At 48.3% G+C, this 14,698-nt stretch overlaps 1 protein-coding gene across 4 annotated transcripts; it reads right to left on the minus strand.

The window, feature by feature from the left end:
* Positions 1 to 1,689: 1,689 nt before the first annotated feature.
* On the minus strand, positions 1,690 to 14,473 carry MTFR1L (mitochondrial fission regulator 1 like). Of its 4 annotated transcripts, XR_015260915.1 has the most exons (8): positions 14,435 to 14,473; positions 14,199 to 14,310; positions 13,176 to 13,280; positions 11,694 to 11,803; positions 10,712 to 10,938; positions 7,009 to 7,321; positions 4,155 to 4,377; positions 1,690 to 2,747 (listed from the first exon to the last, which is right to left on the minus strand). XR_015260915.1 is itself a non-coding variant. In XM_086765015.1 (6 exons), the coding sequence occupies exons 1-6, from the start codon at positions 14,211 to 14,213 to the stop codon at positions 2,642 to 2,644; spliced, it is 876 nt and encodes a 291-aa protein (XP_086621141.1). In that variant the 5' UTR covers positions 14,214 to 14,402; the 3' UTR covers positions 1,690 to 2,641. The 4 variants fall into 4 exon arrangements, 2 of the variants coding, with proteins under 2 accessions (XP_086621141.1, XP_086621142.1); XR_015260916.1 differs by lacking the exon at positions 14,435 to 14,473 and having other exon boundaries at positions 10,712 to 10,923; positions 14,199 to 14,406; XM_086765015.1 differs by lacking the exons at positions 4,155 to 4,377; positions 14,435 to 14,473 and having other exon boundaries at positions 14,199 to 14,402.
* Positions 14,474 to 14,698: the final 225 nt, after the last annotated feature.

The raw sequence follows: 14,698 nt of genomic DNA on the forward strand, positions 1-14,698 counted from the left end.
GGGGCTCGCGCGCCCCACCGGTCCCTCAGCACTCACCCGCCGCCGTCCTGACCGGCGCCCTACACAGCGACACCCTTCTCAGTACGGCGCATGCGCGGCCGCTTACCTTACGTAAGGCGGAGGGGCCGGAGCCGGCTGCAGTACCGCGCTCCGGCCACGGGGCGGCAGCAGCCGCCAGCACCCGGCGGGCGGCGCTGGCGGCGGGGCAGCAGCAGCGCTGCAGTTCCGCGCTTTGCGCGCCGAGCGCCCGCCGTCACCGTGGACGTGGGGTTGGAGCGCCGTTTCCTTACCAGGAGACAGCAGCGAGCGCGGCGACACCGCACCGCAGGCACGACAGCATCGCATTGCTGTTACCGGCGGCATCCAGTGTTGACAACGGGAGGACACCGGCGAGCCGCATGCGCGCGGCTCCCCAGCTGCCGTACCCACGTTTGGTCACCGGGCGGCAGCAGCGAGCGCGACAAAGCGTTCCCAATGCGCGTGCGCGGCTCCGCAGCCGGAGACGCCAAGGTCAGTGGAGGGCGGGGCGCAGCTGTGCTGCTCCTGGCCGGGGTTCCCCCGCAGCACGTGGGGAAGCCGGCTGTGCCCCTGCAGCCCGGGGAGGCCCACGGAGGAGCAGGTGGAGGCCTGAAGGCGGCTGTGGCCCATGGAGGCCCCGCTGGGACAGCTGTTCTGGAGAGACTGCACCCGTGGAAGAGATGACCCATGCCTGAGCAGTGTCGAAGGACTGTGGCGTACGGGTGGGACCCCACAACAGAGCAGGGGAGGAATGTGAGGAGTTCTTCCCCTTAAGTAGGAAGGAGCAGCATAAAGCAACGTGTGATGGACTGATCACAACCCCAGTTCCCTATTCCCCCCTGTGCCGCTCGGGGGGGAAGGTGGTAGAGATAATGTTAAGCCCAGGAAGAGGGAGGGGTGGGGGAAGGTTATCTTGTTCTCTCATTATCCTGCTTTGATTTTAGTAATAAATGAATAGTTTTCCCCAAGTCGAGTCTGTTTTGCCCGTAACGGTAACTTTGAGGATCTCTCCCTGTCCTTATCTTGGACCTTGAGCCTTTTTTCCTTATATTATCTCGGAGGGTACGGTGAGTGAGAGAGAGACTGTGTAGTCTGGTCCCGATCAGGGCTAAACTACAACAATATTTTTAATCTCCTCCATGAATTTTCGGGCATTTTTGGGCTGTAATCACCCCTTTTAGGGGGTGACTCCCGTGAACTCCTCCACTCCTGCACTGCATCATCACCTCCCAGTGACATTGAGGTGCCCCAAATGACATCATCACCTCCTCAGATGCCCTCCCCCTCTCAACGTCCCTTTATGCTAAAAAGGTGTGCCTATGCTTACATAAACCCCATTAAAATGCTTATACTATAAAAATATATTATTTTCCTCTTGCATTATTTTAACTTGTGTAGCTGTGAATTGATACCATTAGATTATCCATCTCCAAAACACACAGTTAGAACACACAGAGTTAAGGTAGGGATGGTTTAATTTTTCAAGGACTGAGGGCCTAGTGGATTAAGAGAAATCCTTGGCATCTGACTCGATTAATCTGCAGTGCCACCAGCCAACACTTCAGCTGCAGCAGCTGAAATTCCACACCCTCCCCACCCTGCCTGTGATACAAGCACCACTGCTAATGTGTTTGCACATCTGTGCATTAATAATATCAAGGACAACCGTCGTCTTATTAAAGCTCCATTTTATATAAAGGAAAAAAAACCCCATACTTTAAATACAGCCATGAGGAACACTGCAGAGAAGATTTAGCTGAAGGAAACAGCTTCCATTAGCGAGAACTGTAGCCATAGACAATGCCGAGTTCCTTCTTCCCTCTTCTCAGGTGACAGCTCTTGTGGTGGGTGCTTGGTTCTTAGCATCGGTTGTACAATAAATAGACCTTTTGAATGCTAAATAAAATACATTCTCTGCATACAAGGACTATTAATGAAACATTAAGTTACTGGCAAGAAATTAAGGCCATTCTGTCATGCAACTGTGGGGGTAATTTGTGAGTTAGCAAACACCCAGGGCATCCTAAAACCAGCCAGCATCCCTTCGACGTGACTGAGGGCTTGGATCACTGACTGCAGTTTCATCCTGCCGTCGGGTCTGACGGAGTTATCGGCAAGACGCTTTCGACCACTGCAATTCAACCACCTCCTAAACACTGAAGACCTGGAAACATTAATTAGCTTATTCTCAGTAGCTCTGTACCATACTCAGAACAGAGGAAGAACTGGATGTTTGACATCCATTTATACTGGAAACGGTAACGAGTTATACTGTAACAAAGCCATTATAAGTTAATGCTTAATTTGAACCTAAAGAAAATTGTAGGTAGAAAGAACATCATCCAGCAGCACTCAGTGCACTCTTCAGAAGATCCTTATCAATAACCAACATCAAAATACAGGTGGAAAAGAACTTCTATCTTCTTACAAAGTTTTTTCTTAAATATAACAATACATGGAAAACACATCAAATCCATAGGGTCTTTCCTAAGCAAGTGTCCAGTGCAGAAACCATTTCTAATTAATAAAAGAGGCAAAAGGCTCAATCCTTAGGAAGGCAGCTACTGTGGAGAAAATTTTGGGAGCATAACACTTTTGCTTACAGATTTCAATGACAGTAACATCATTTCTCCTTCAGAGCCAAATCTTCATCCTTTAGGGCAAATTTTCTTCTCAGAACTTCTGCTATAAGAACAGCTGGGTCTTCCTCCTTCATTGAAGTTCGGTTTCTACATGGAAAGCAAAAGCACAGTGTATTAGTAAAGAGAAGTGCCAAAATTGATGGTTTACAGCTCTGGTTTAGAGTCCTTTAAGTATTTTTCTGCAACACTTATCATCAGCTTTTGTCACAAGTGAAGGAGGTACAACAACAACAACACAAAACAACAAAAAGCAATTAAAAATTCAGACCTTTCACGCTGGATTAGAAAACCAGGAACTCATCTTGTGGGTCAAGGAGTATCCTGAAAATCTCAGCATCAAAGCTCTTTATCATTTTTTTTTGTTCAACTGTGTTAATAACAAGTAAAATAAAACTTCATTGATTATTTGCAGCCTATGTTCCCTCAATATAAATCTACAAGTGGTGTTTGAGTTGAAGTCCTGGAACTATATTTTCCCCTGAATTTTGCTATACAATGGATATATGCTTTCATATTTAAATATGGGTAATTACAGGTATTTTAAAGGAGGGCTGGTATGCATTTCCCTCCGCTTAGCTACTGCACCTGTAGCAATCCTGTTATCAAAGCATCCTGCCTTCTTCAACAGACAAGCAGTTCACATGAAAAGTGTTAGTAAGCTTATTTTACAGGAAGCCCAAACCTAGTTCTTTTTTCCTCAGGTATCATGAATTGCTCACTAAAGTTTTGCTTGGAACCTGCAAAAATAATTTCAGAGCTTAACTTTTTTTTTCTTTTTTTTTAACAGCTGAAGTCCTCCCTTGGTCAGAAGACATTAAGGGTGTTTTAAACATTCCCAAAATTAAAAAAAAAAAATCCCCCCAAAGTATTTCCTTATGTTTTAGGGAGTGGCTTGTTCTCAAATTAACGCTGAAGGCTTTTAGGAAGCTGTGCGAGATGCTATTGGGCTGCTCACAGGTAACCCTTGGCACTGTGTCAGATTTGTCTAATGCAAGTTCTTAATTTTCAGTTGCATAAATGCATCACTATTTAAAAGATGGTTTTGTAGGCAGAAGCATGCCTTTGATTTCATCCAGACAGAACTGTTCCTTCTGGAAAGGGTGCAGAGAAAGACCAGAGTACAGGGCCTGGAGCCCTCCCTGAACTGTTCCTTCCACCCAGGCGAACCTGAGAATTCAGTTCCCCAAGCATCCATCAGCCATCTCTGAAGAGGGACGGGGGAAACCGAAGCAGCCAGAGGAGGAGGCAACAGCACCGACAGAACCTCAAGCTGAGCTGATCACAAGGAGCAGCTCTCCCAGGGTGAGTGAAGAGACAGAAAACCCACACCGCAGTGGGAAAAGGGTACAAATGTTCTACAGTGAGGCACAGCCAGCGGCAGACCACGGAGCACCAGCACTCCACCTCAGTGTCTCAGGCCTTTCCAGCAGCTTGAAGGGCCAAGGAAATAATCATGGACAAATTGAGTTGTTCAGTCGTAACAGTAGTACTTACAGGTGAAAGTGTCCTCACAGTCCGAGCAGCTCCTCCCGCTACCTGACCTTCACCCCACACCAAGTGCCCGGCCCAGCAGCACACCACTCAGCCACTCCCCTCGTGAAGCACGTCACAGACACTTTTAACAGGCTCTACTTCACATTTGGTGAAACATGCACATTTCTGCAAGCGTTTCTCACTCATTCCTGACGCTTCCAAGGTTGTGTTTAAGCACCGAGTCCTAAACAGGAGCATCAGAGAAGCATCCATGTAGTTATCTCGTTAAGCATCATTTGGTAACTTCATCCACTTAAAGAGTACGTGAGCCTTTTAAGCATTACAGGCCCTGCGTACCTACGCTAGCAGAGCTGCTCTGCGTCACCTGAGAGCGCATGAGCACAGCTGTAAGAGCATGGGGCTGCTCACACAACTGCATCGACACTGAAGGATTGTGACTAGGAACTGAGGCCCATCAAGTAATGAACATTAGTGAATTATCTAATGTAATTTTTCAACAACCCGTGATTCTTCAAACAGCTTTAATTAAGCTGTAGAAACCATATCCTAAAATGTCACTGTTCAAGCAGGAGGCAAGTTAGAGGCTGAGAAAGAGATGAGGGGAAAACGTTTAGCTACAGCAAGAAATCGTCTCGAGCTTTTCTATTCTACTGTTCCTAGCCCTGACGCAAGCAGCAGCTGCAAGCGTGACACAGCTCATGGCTCATCAGCCAAGCCATCGCAAAGGGAGAAAGGGCAGCTGTCCCCTTCCCCCAGGTATTCTACAGTACAAAACTGTTGCTTTCCCCCATCTTCAATGACATTAAAAGGAATGAACACTGTTGGTAAATCCCGTCCTCGCGCACAAGCCGTCTCTTCCTCCCACTCATTCACACAGCTTCTCTCTTAGGGTGACAACAAGATCAAACACCTTCATCCATTAGTAGTTGTTCTCATACATTCTGTCGAGGAAATTGAAGTCAAATTGTGATCCATTATACTGCAACGTTCCCTGTCATGCACACACTGTTTTTCACGCAGGACGAGCTATTTGGCTGCTGCAGACACACTCACGCGCCCAACAACTACACCATGCAGGAGGCTAACACAGGCAGCAGGTTACCCCGGCTCCAGCATAACAAGCACTACCTGCCCAGCACACGAACCTGGCTGCGGCTAACAGACAGTCGCTCTAGGGTCAGAAGTCACAGGTTCTGTCTCATGGATTTGCACCAATCTACCTCAGACTCTGCAAACAGCCTCCCACTGCAGTCAGCACCTGCCTCCTCGTGATTCTGACAGCACTAGCAGGTGTGGGTAAGGAATGCCTCAGATTTCCCTACCATAATCTGTCTTTGTATAAGTTTGTTGTTTTTTTTTTTTCCTGGAATAACGCATGTTTCCCTATTTTCATCTGGCACAGACGGCAGCAGTTTTCTTACCCTGAAAAGTCTGCTTCTGTAGAAGGCTGACATACCAGTCTGCACTAATTAGAAGACTGATAATTACATTGTTACATGTGAATGCTTAGTCCTAGATGTACATGTTTCTGGTAAGGTTAAAACATCATATGTCACAACACAAAGCATCTGCAAACTTTTCTAGATTTAACAGAGCCGGTGAATGACCATGAGAATGGCACAGGTACAGTCTTAATAGGTAAGTCACCTCATCCTAACCCAAACCCCTGCTGAGCCAACGTGGCAGTCACACAAAACAGGATTTTTCTTGCAAATTCTCTCTCCCTTTGACTAATAGTTCAGAATGATTTCTGGATGCCCAAAGCACTGCTTTGCAACAGACAGGAGAGAAGAGGAGCAATTCATCTGTGATCCACAAACCCTACTCACCCCCAGGAAAGATTACAGACATTTATATAAGGCAAAAGAGCATTTAAGCTTTGAGTAATATTTAACACTTAGGAAAACAAGAGCAAAAGGGTATGTTGTATGAATTACGGATGTGTAATACCGTACTGGCATTCTGGATGCAAGCTGAACATATTTCTCTCATTTGACTATGTATTTTTTTCAATGCTGAGAATTTAATTTCTTTTAGACTGAATTAGGCATAGAAATTGTGAACAGCCATCACACAACATGTTATTTTTGGCCAGGAATCTTACTCACAGAACATAATGGCTGGATAGATCTTTGAGCTGAAAAATGTGGAAATTGAACTTTATGACTGATTCCCCACGTAAAACGAAGGTAGTACAGTGAACACTAACGGAGCCACTTTATCAGCTGGGCAGAATCCTGTCTCAGCCATGCAGCAGCTGGCACGTCAGCAGCTTGAACCATTCTCATGATCAATGTGTACATTCGTCACGAGACAAGTGAACACTCACTCTGCCCACGCTCAGAGCTGGGCCAGATGGAAAAGCCGAGAAGCTGAAAAGCTCCACATGGTAATTCTGATACATGCCATGCTGAAAAAGCTGCTGAGCTTCCCAGCTGCTTGGGTCTGCACAGTGGTCCAAGCACCAGCACCTGGAATCACTGCAAGCAGAGAGGGCAGCACCACCATCACTCTGAAGATTGCCAATATACATGGTTCTGCTTTTCACCTGGGCAAATGAAAGCTTTTTTTTCGGGTGAACAAGCTGAAACAGCCAAACATTGTGCTAATTGGTTTAAGTTCCCCTCCACTGCTTCCTATCCAGGCAGGTAAGCCATCATTAAAAAAAAGCCCAAACCCAGAAACGTTAAGTGTTAGCAAGTTCTGCTATAAACAGGTATTTTTCCCCTGTGAATCATGAATATGGAGCAGCACAAACAAGCAGTGAATGCAATGTCCAGCATCTGCAATGATTTGACCAGAAGAAAAAAAAAGAGAGCAAAAATAAAATCAAGAGAGTTCATGAAGCACTTACAAGTCTTTGCTCTGCTTCATCCTATGAATGTCTTTAAGAATGCCCATCATGTCCGCAAAACTGCTGGCCTTCGAAAGAGACACACAGTCTTCCTCATCTGGATCCTTTGGTTCTGGTTTACAGCACTCAGAGGTTGCAGAACAAAGCATGGAGACTGACGGGAGCTCGGGGCTTTCGAGTTCTGCCTCCTCCTCTGTGATATCGCTAATGACAAAGGAAGTTGTAGATTGGAAAGAGGGTCCAAAACAGGGTAAAGGAGAAGATGCATTTGAACTTCCTGGAGATAATAAGTCTGGAGTTAATGACGCAGAAGCTGAAAAAGAAAACAATATAGGTGGATAGGTAAACTTATCCCAAATCATGTAGGTATTTTTTTAACAGAATATAAATCAAGAGGCATCATCAGCCAGCCTCTCTCGTGGTGTAAGAAAACAAATTCATCATATTCCCCGTTACCCTCTGTGTCCACTCTGCTTCCCGTGACACCACTTTGCAACACGGGCCCTTCTCCATACCTTTTATCCCACCAACCCCATTATGTATCTTAATTCCTATCCTGCCTGTCACCCTATCACTCCTCCAGTTCAAATACTGCGCCCCATCCCTGCAGAAGGCACATAACGTTTACTTTTTCTGTTTTTACAGATAAGAAATGGAGGAACAGAGATATAGCTGCTGCTCAGGGTCTCAGAGGGAGCCTGTGTCAGAATGTAGGTCTTAATTGTCTTAATTTTCCTCCTCTTGCTCTTCACTGCCACAAGAACTGCTGCCTTTCTGTTCCTTGCAGACGCCTTCCCCCAAAACCACTACACCTGGTGAGAAGGCAGAGCTGGCTCAGGAGCTCCAGCATTTTACGCTGGACAGTCACAGCAATTCACTCTGTGACTGCAGGCATTTTGACCTGTTTTGCTTTCCACCATCTGTAAAATGAGAATAGCATCCACCTCTTCCACAGGGAAGACAGGATTTATTTGCTCATGCTTTAAAATGCAGTCAGGATAAGAACAGCTATATCAATTCTGAGTGTTATTAAGTGAAAATGAGTTAGATATTTCCAAGGTAAAACAAGGGAATAATACGGGAAAACAAGCCAAAACCCAGAAAAATGCTTAGTGCACATGTCCTGGAAAGAACCTTCCTGTACTGAAAACAAACTCTACCTTAAAGCACCAATGCCCTTGGCCTCAAGAGTAAACTTGCAGATAGTTACCCATTTCCAATTATGGGATTTATATAACAGTATTTAATAAAGCAGATTGCACAGTATTTTTTTTTTTACATCAATCTTTCCAAAATAAGCCTGCTAAATAGTTATCTCCTTCATCAGATTACCCAGCTACAGCTAGGCCCTAAATCACAGCTCCCTGTTATTGACTTGGAGGACGTGAAGTCAATATGAACTGTTTTAAAATGCCAGCTGGTAACAACCAGGTGTGCTGCTCAGTAGAGAGGGAGAGAAAAAGGTATTAAATGATTAAATCATTTTTCTCCCATCTGAATCTCTAATTTTCCTCATTTTTACTCTCCTTGAATTAAAATGGACTTTTCTAGCACACAGCTTGAGCAACTGTAGAGCTGAGATAGAATTCAGAAAAAAAAAAAAAAACACTCACAGAATTTCCCGTTCTTTATTTCAATTCAGTTGTTCCTCTGATCTTGCATAAAGAAGAAAGAGGACACACACAGCCTTTCTGAAGGGGACATCTGCTATGCCTTGTTTTGCGCTTCTTCCCTGCAGAATTGAGGGTAACGTGGCTCCCTCACCCCCAGAGTGGTTTCAGTTTACCACGCTGCCGTGAGCGTGGAGGCACGTGGCATATAAGATCCCATGTACTGCGACAGGACCGAAGACGACCAGAAACACCAGCACGTGCATTATCTCACAACAGCCCTTTACCAGTGTCATAGTTCAGCCCCAATCGGGACCAGACTACGCAGTCTCTCTCTCACTCCCCCCACCCTCCGAGAGAACAGGGAGAGATAACATAAGAAAAACGGCTCGAGGTTTGAGATAAGGACAGGGAGAAATCCTCAAAGTTACCGTTACAGGCAAAACAGACTCCACTTGGGGAAAACTATTCATTTATTTCTAAAATTAGCAGGAGAATGAGACAGGGAACAAGATAACCTCCCCCCCACCCCTCCCTCTTCCCGGGCTTAACATTATCTCTACCACCTTCCCCCCCGAGCGGCACAGCGGGGAAGAGGGAATGGGGGTTGCGGTCAGTTCATCACGCGTTGTTTTACGCCGCTGCTTCACGGTCGGGGGAAAAACTCCTCACATTCTTCCCCTGCTCCATCGTGGGGTCCCACCCCTGCGCCACAGTCCTTCCTGAAACTGCTCCGGCGTGGGTCATCTCTTCCACGGGGTGCAGTGCCTCCAGAACGGCTGTCCCAGCGGGCCCTCTGTGGGCCACAGCCGCCTTCAGGCATCCGCCTGCCCCGATGTGGGGTCCTTCACGGGCTGCAGGGGGATCTCTGCTCCTCCATGGGCCTCCACGGGCTGCAGGGGGATCTCGGACAGGAGCTGCATTACTGCTCCCCCTCCTTCTGAACTGACCTTGGCGTCTGCAGCCGTTTCTCTCACAAAAAAAGTTCTTCACAACAGGCTGGCAGACGCCTCTCAGAATCTCTTCACATCATCCATCTCATCTCCTCTCCACTTCTCGCAGCCGGGCCGGGCCAAGTCGGGCCCAGTCGGCTGCATGGCGAGAGGCCAGAGGGTGAGGCCTGCCAGGCCCAGGAGGCTCGCACCTCCCCCTCTGTGCCTCTGCCCCCACTCAGCTTCTTCACATCTTCTCTTCTCCCTCTTTTTCCTGTTTTCCCCTATTTAAATACGTTATCACAGAGGCATTATCATGGGACATTCTGCTACCAATTGGCTTGGCCTTGGCCAGCAGTGGGTCCGCTCTAGGCCCGGCCGAGTCCACTGAACAAAGGGGAGCGACTTCTAGCAGTTTCCTACAGAAGCTGCCACCTTAGGCCCCCCCTCACTAAACAAAACCACAACAACCAGGGAAGTGAAGAAATATCTCATCTCATCTAAATACAACTTTGCATGCTAAAATCATCATATATATTCTTGCCTGGTGGCATCTATATTATCACTACTGATATAAAATAGATTGTTAGACCCCACTGACCATTGCACAGAACTGGAAAAGAACCCCAAATCTCTCATGTAGAAACCAGCATTTCAACTAAATCAAACACCACAACTCTGTTTCATGTTCAAACACGTTTATGGCTCATGGATAGCTGGACTAAATATAAGCAGTCATTAACGCTGCATGTCCCTTGGGACTACAATAATCAGACACCCACATCGTCTTTCCCAGATCACGAGAGACATAACCCTCGCGCTCATTGTCGATACAGAGCAGGAATGCCAATACACCAAAAGTTGTCACGAAACAAGGTGCCAGAGATTAGTCGGCCTCCAGATCAATTGCAGTCACCAGGCAGCACTTGGTATTTCTTAAAAACAAGCCAGACTCCTCCAACAACACAGATGCAAACATCTAAACACAGAACCAGCACTGAGCTGACACCAAAGAGAGCATACCACCAACAGGAGTGACAGCTCTGCTGGAAAAACAACATGCAAGTCTGCTCTGTATGGAGGAAATAATAAGGTTCACTAACTCAGCCCTTCTCGCTCAACAAAAAAAAAAACAAAAAAAAAAACTTATTACATTCCTACCTGACTCTGCAGCAACTATTTTAGCTATCTGACTCCGAAGGTGACTCAGCTCATCCTGGAGCTCCGTCGTTCGGTTCAGTGCTGGTAAACCAGGTTTCTTCAAGGCGAGCAGCTTCTCCTCCTGCTTCCTCAGGTTGGGGACCGAAGCGTTTCGCTGTATAACGGTGAAGGGACTTGGCTTCCACTTGTGCTTCAGTGGGCGAGTGTCACTTCTACAGAACAAAAACCTGTTGGTCATTTACAAGGTTCAGACCCCTCCATGACAACAACACTCGACAACACTCTGCCTCCACCTCAGGACAGCAGAAGACTTCGACACAAGGAGTTAAGCCTCTGCGCCACTATGCCATATGTACCAGTATATGTACCACCGTACGGATGTGCTGTGCCGCTGCACGTGCTCTCTCTGCAACAGAAAGGTCATCACAGAAATCATGACCCAACGGCACAAGAAGTGGTGAGAGGACACAGGGACACAAATCCGGGCGTGCTCACATGGTTTCAGGCTATTTCTCTTCTGGTAACTGTGCCTCCACACCAGGCAGTGCGCTGGGTGCACGAGGAAAATGTCACTTACCCATTAACTTTTGCCTCTGATTTCAAAGTCCATTTCATCTTTCACAAAGTATCTATTACTACTGCCCTGCTTTAAGGACAAAAATTCAAGTGACCAGAATCAAACTCCCAGGACAGAGCATTTCAATCCCAGGACAACTCAACTCTTCAACTTTCTAACCAGAAAATACCATGGATCAGGGTGGTTACTCTGCACAGATCTTTCAGTGAGTAAATATGGTATGGCACAGGCTCTTAGGACTTCCTACAGGAATTCTTCCCAAGGTCCAATTTTTTTTTTCCTATTTCTTGGGAAAAACATCTTTCAACAGGCACTGGACCTCAAAAGTGAGAAGTTGTGCACACTTGATCAATGCCTGGCCTATGCTATGTGAAATAAACCAGCAGACACAAAGAGGAAACCAACCTGACTCTGGCATATGTTTCTTCATCATCTGCTGCTATCCACACAATGTCTGCCAAGGTGGGGACTGGAGGGACATCATTTAAATAGAGCTCCGAAACATTTGGCAGAACCTAAAAAGAAGAAAGTTACGTTAAGGAGGTGGCGGTCCTGTCTCCTGAAGCCGCCCCAGATGTGCTGCACTGGCTGTCGGAGCTTTTCTCCTCTGCACCAGGTCAGCAGCTACGTCTGCCAGATGTGCCACAGCAACACCATTCAGCTTACGGAAACACAGCGCTTCCGTGTGCCGGCTTCTGCACGTGCTGTTGGGTGCGTTCCTGTGCTCCGTGAGACTGCACAGCAAGGCAGCAAAGGGATACTTGACACAGCTTAGCATGCTGCCAAGGCCACGTGCAACACTTTGCCACTACAAGTCCCAGCGCTGTCCTTGAGCTTAAACACTGACGTAAGCGTTTCCATAAACTGTTTTAGTGTTTAGGAAACACAGGCCCAGAGGGCACAGGGCTCCCTGGAGGTCACACAACAAAGCGCTGGTTCCTGTCTCCTCTAGCTCCCTAATCCAGTTCACAGACTGTTCTGGTTTTATTTAGTGAGCGGGGGCTACAGTGGCAGCTTCTGTAAGAAGCTGCTAGAAGTCGCTCCCCTTTGTTCAGTGGACTCGGCCGGGCCTAGGGACCCGCTGATGGCCAAGACCGAGCCAATTGGTAGCAGAATGTTCTGTGATAACACCTCTGCGACAATGTATTTAAGAAGGGGAAAACAGGAAAAAAAAAGAAAAAAAAAAAGAAAAAAAAAAAACAAACAGAGAGAAGATGTGAACGAGCTGAGCAGGGGCAGAGAGAGGGGGAGGCGCAAGCCTTGTGGGCCTTGCAGGCCTCACCCTCTGGCCTCCCGCCGGGCAGCCGACTGGGCCCAACTCGGCCCGGCCGCGAGAAGTCGAGAGGAGGTGAGATGTGAAGAGAACCTGAGAGGCATCTGTCTGCCTGTTGTGAAGAATTTCTGGTGAGAGGAACGGCTGCAGACGCCAAGGCCAGTTCAGAAGGATGGGGAGCAGTAATGCAGCTCCTGGCCAAGATTCCCCTGCAGCCTGTGGTGACGATCATGGTGGAGCCGGTTGTCCCCCTGCAGCCCGTGGAAGCCCACGGAGGGGCAGAGATCCCCCTGCAGCCCGGGGAGGCCCACGGAGGGGCAGAGATCCCCCTGCAGCCCAGGGAGGCCCACGGAGGGGCAGAGATCCCCCTGGTCCCGATCAGGGCTAAACTACGAGAACAGACACTATTTTAGGAGGTATTTTCCTCAAGTTACCAATGATCACTTTACAATAACAGAATTTTAAAAACAAATAGAACCCCCTTAAAATTAACTATACAGCTACATGAGTTTTGTGAACACAACTTTGCAGACACAGCTCATGGCAGTGTCTCATCCTGCTCAAGAGTGGCAGCTTCCTACACACGATCACAAATCCCTTACCAGTCTGCTTACCTCAAAGGTTGCTCTGGGACAGGGTTTCAAAGGGAGGTTTGACCCAATCATCCTGACAACACTGCGCGCTGAGCCATGCAGTTTGTTCTGCCAGATGGGGATCGTCTACAAGAAGCCATGTGATATAATTAATATTTCAAGTCAGTTGCCCTTTTTAAAATTTATTAAATTGGATATTGTCCTATACAATCAACTCAAGAGCTCTGATCTCTCCGGCTTTTTATTTGTTCAACTACACTTTTAATTGGGAACCTGCCAACAACTAAGGTCCTCATTCCCTAAAACTGTGTTTCAGCTGAACATACGTGAAAGTCAGCCAGTTACTAAGGGGCATTTTAAACAAGGGCACAGTATTTCCAGGATTAAAAAGCACTCAGTAACAGACACTGAGCTACAAATGAAAACACATATCAGGAGGAAAATAGCATCACATGGGGCATAGGAGAAAAATTAAATCAGCAGAAAGTCTCATTTAAAGGGACACCCTTGCTTCCATATGATCTTTAAATCAAGCAGCACTGGTAAGACTGTGAAAATTTCTCGGACAATGGCAAAGTGACCAGTTTATTCAACTGAGAGCCTATAAGAACAGCCTTGGAGGGTGTTTGCAGAAAGAGCAAGTGTTTTAGTGACTGCTGGATACTTCTGAAACGGATTCAAAAGGTGATGTGCACTGTCCTTTGACCGCCTTTCCCTCTGCCAGTTCTATGGCCGTCACAGGGCCTCGTGACAGGGTGCAGCGCAAGACTCCAGACAGACCGGAATCCAAACCGGGTCTATCGCTCAGACCACTGACAAATCCATCAGTTTATTTACTGCTGGTGCCTGTTACGCACGCAGTGCCTGAACGTTAGCCTTACGCCGTCGGATTTACGATTCCCGATGTGAATTTTAAATGGAATCTCCATGCGCTGACTGCTGTGATGGCGCTGTGGCCGCTGCCGGGCCGAGGGGGAGGGAAGGGCCCCCGCGGAGGGGAGAGAGGGGGCCCGGTGCCCCGGCCCAGGACGCCGTTCCACTTACGGACTCCGCTGCCATCTCCGGCTCTGGCGGCCGCCGCCGGGGCGGGCTCAGCGCTGGGTGCTGCGGCTCCCGCGGGCCGGGCTCATCTTACCGCGCTCCCCGCCGCTTCTCACTGCAAGGCAGAGGTGATTCGCTGCGAGCCCTGCCGTCCCTGGCTCCCCGTCCCTCGGCTGGTCCCGAGGGCTCGGTCCGCCCCGCTCCCGCCCGCTGCCACCGCCCCGGGGCCCGACCGGTACCTGAAGAGCGGCGGCGCGCCGCTGCCCCACTCCCAGCCCCTCCGCCGCCATCACCCGGAAGCAGAACCCGCCTCTCCCGGGGCGCTTCCGGCCCGCGCATGCACAGGCCCCCCGAGAGTGGGGCCGTGAGGGGTAAAATGGCGGCCGCGGCCTGCAGAGGTGTGAACGTTCCAACCCCTTTTCCACCTCCCCGCTCCCCCAAACCCGCCCCTACCGCCCCCCACCCCACCGTTATGTTCCCCCCTCCCCGGGCCCAGCCGCCCC

The sequence above is a fragment of the Chlamydotis macqueenii genome, chromosome 22 (assembly GCF_036417535.1).
Source record: "Chlamydotis macqueenii isolate bChlMac1 chromosome 22, bChlMac1.mat, whole genome shotgun sequence".
In the NCBI taxonomy this organism is placed as follows: domain Eukaryota; kingdom Metazoa; phylum Chordata; class Aves; order Otidiformes; family Otididae; genus Chlamydotis; species Chlamydotis macqueenii.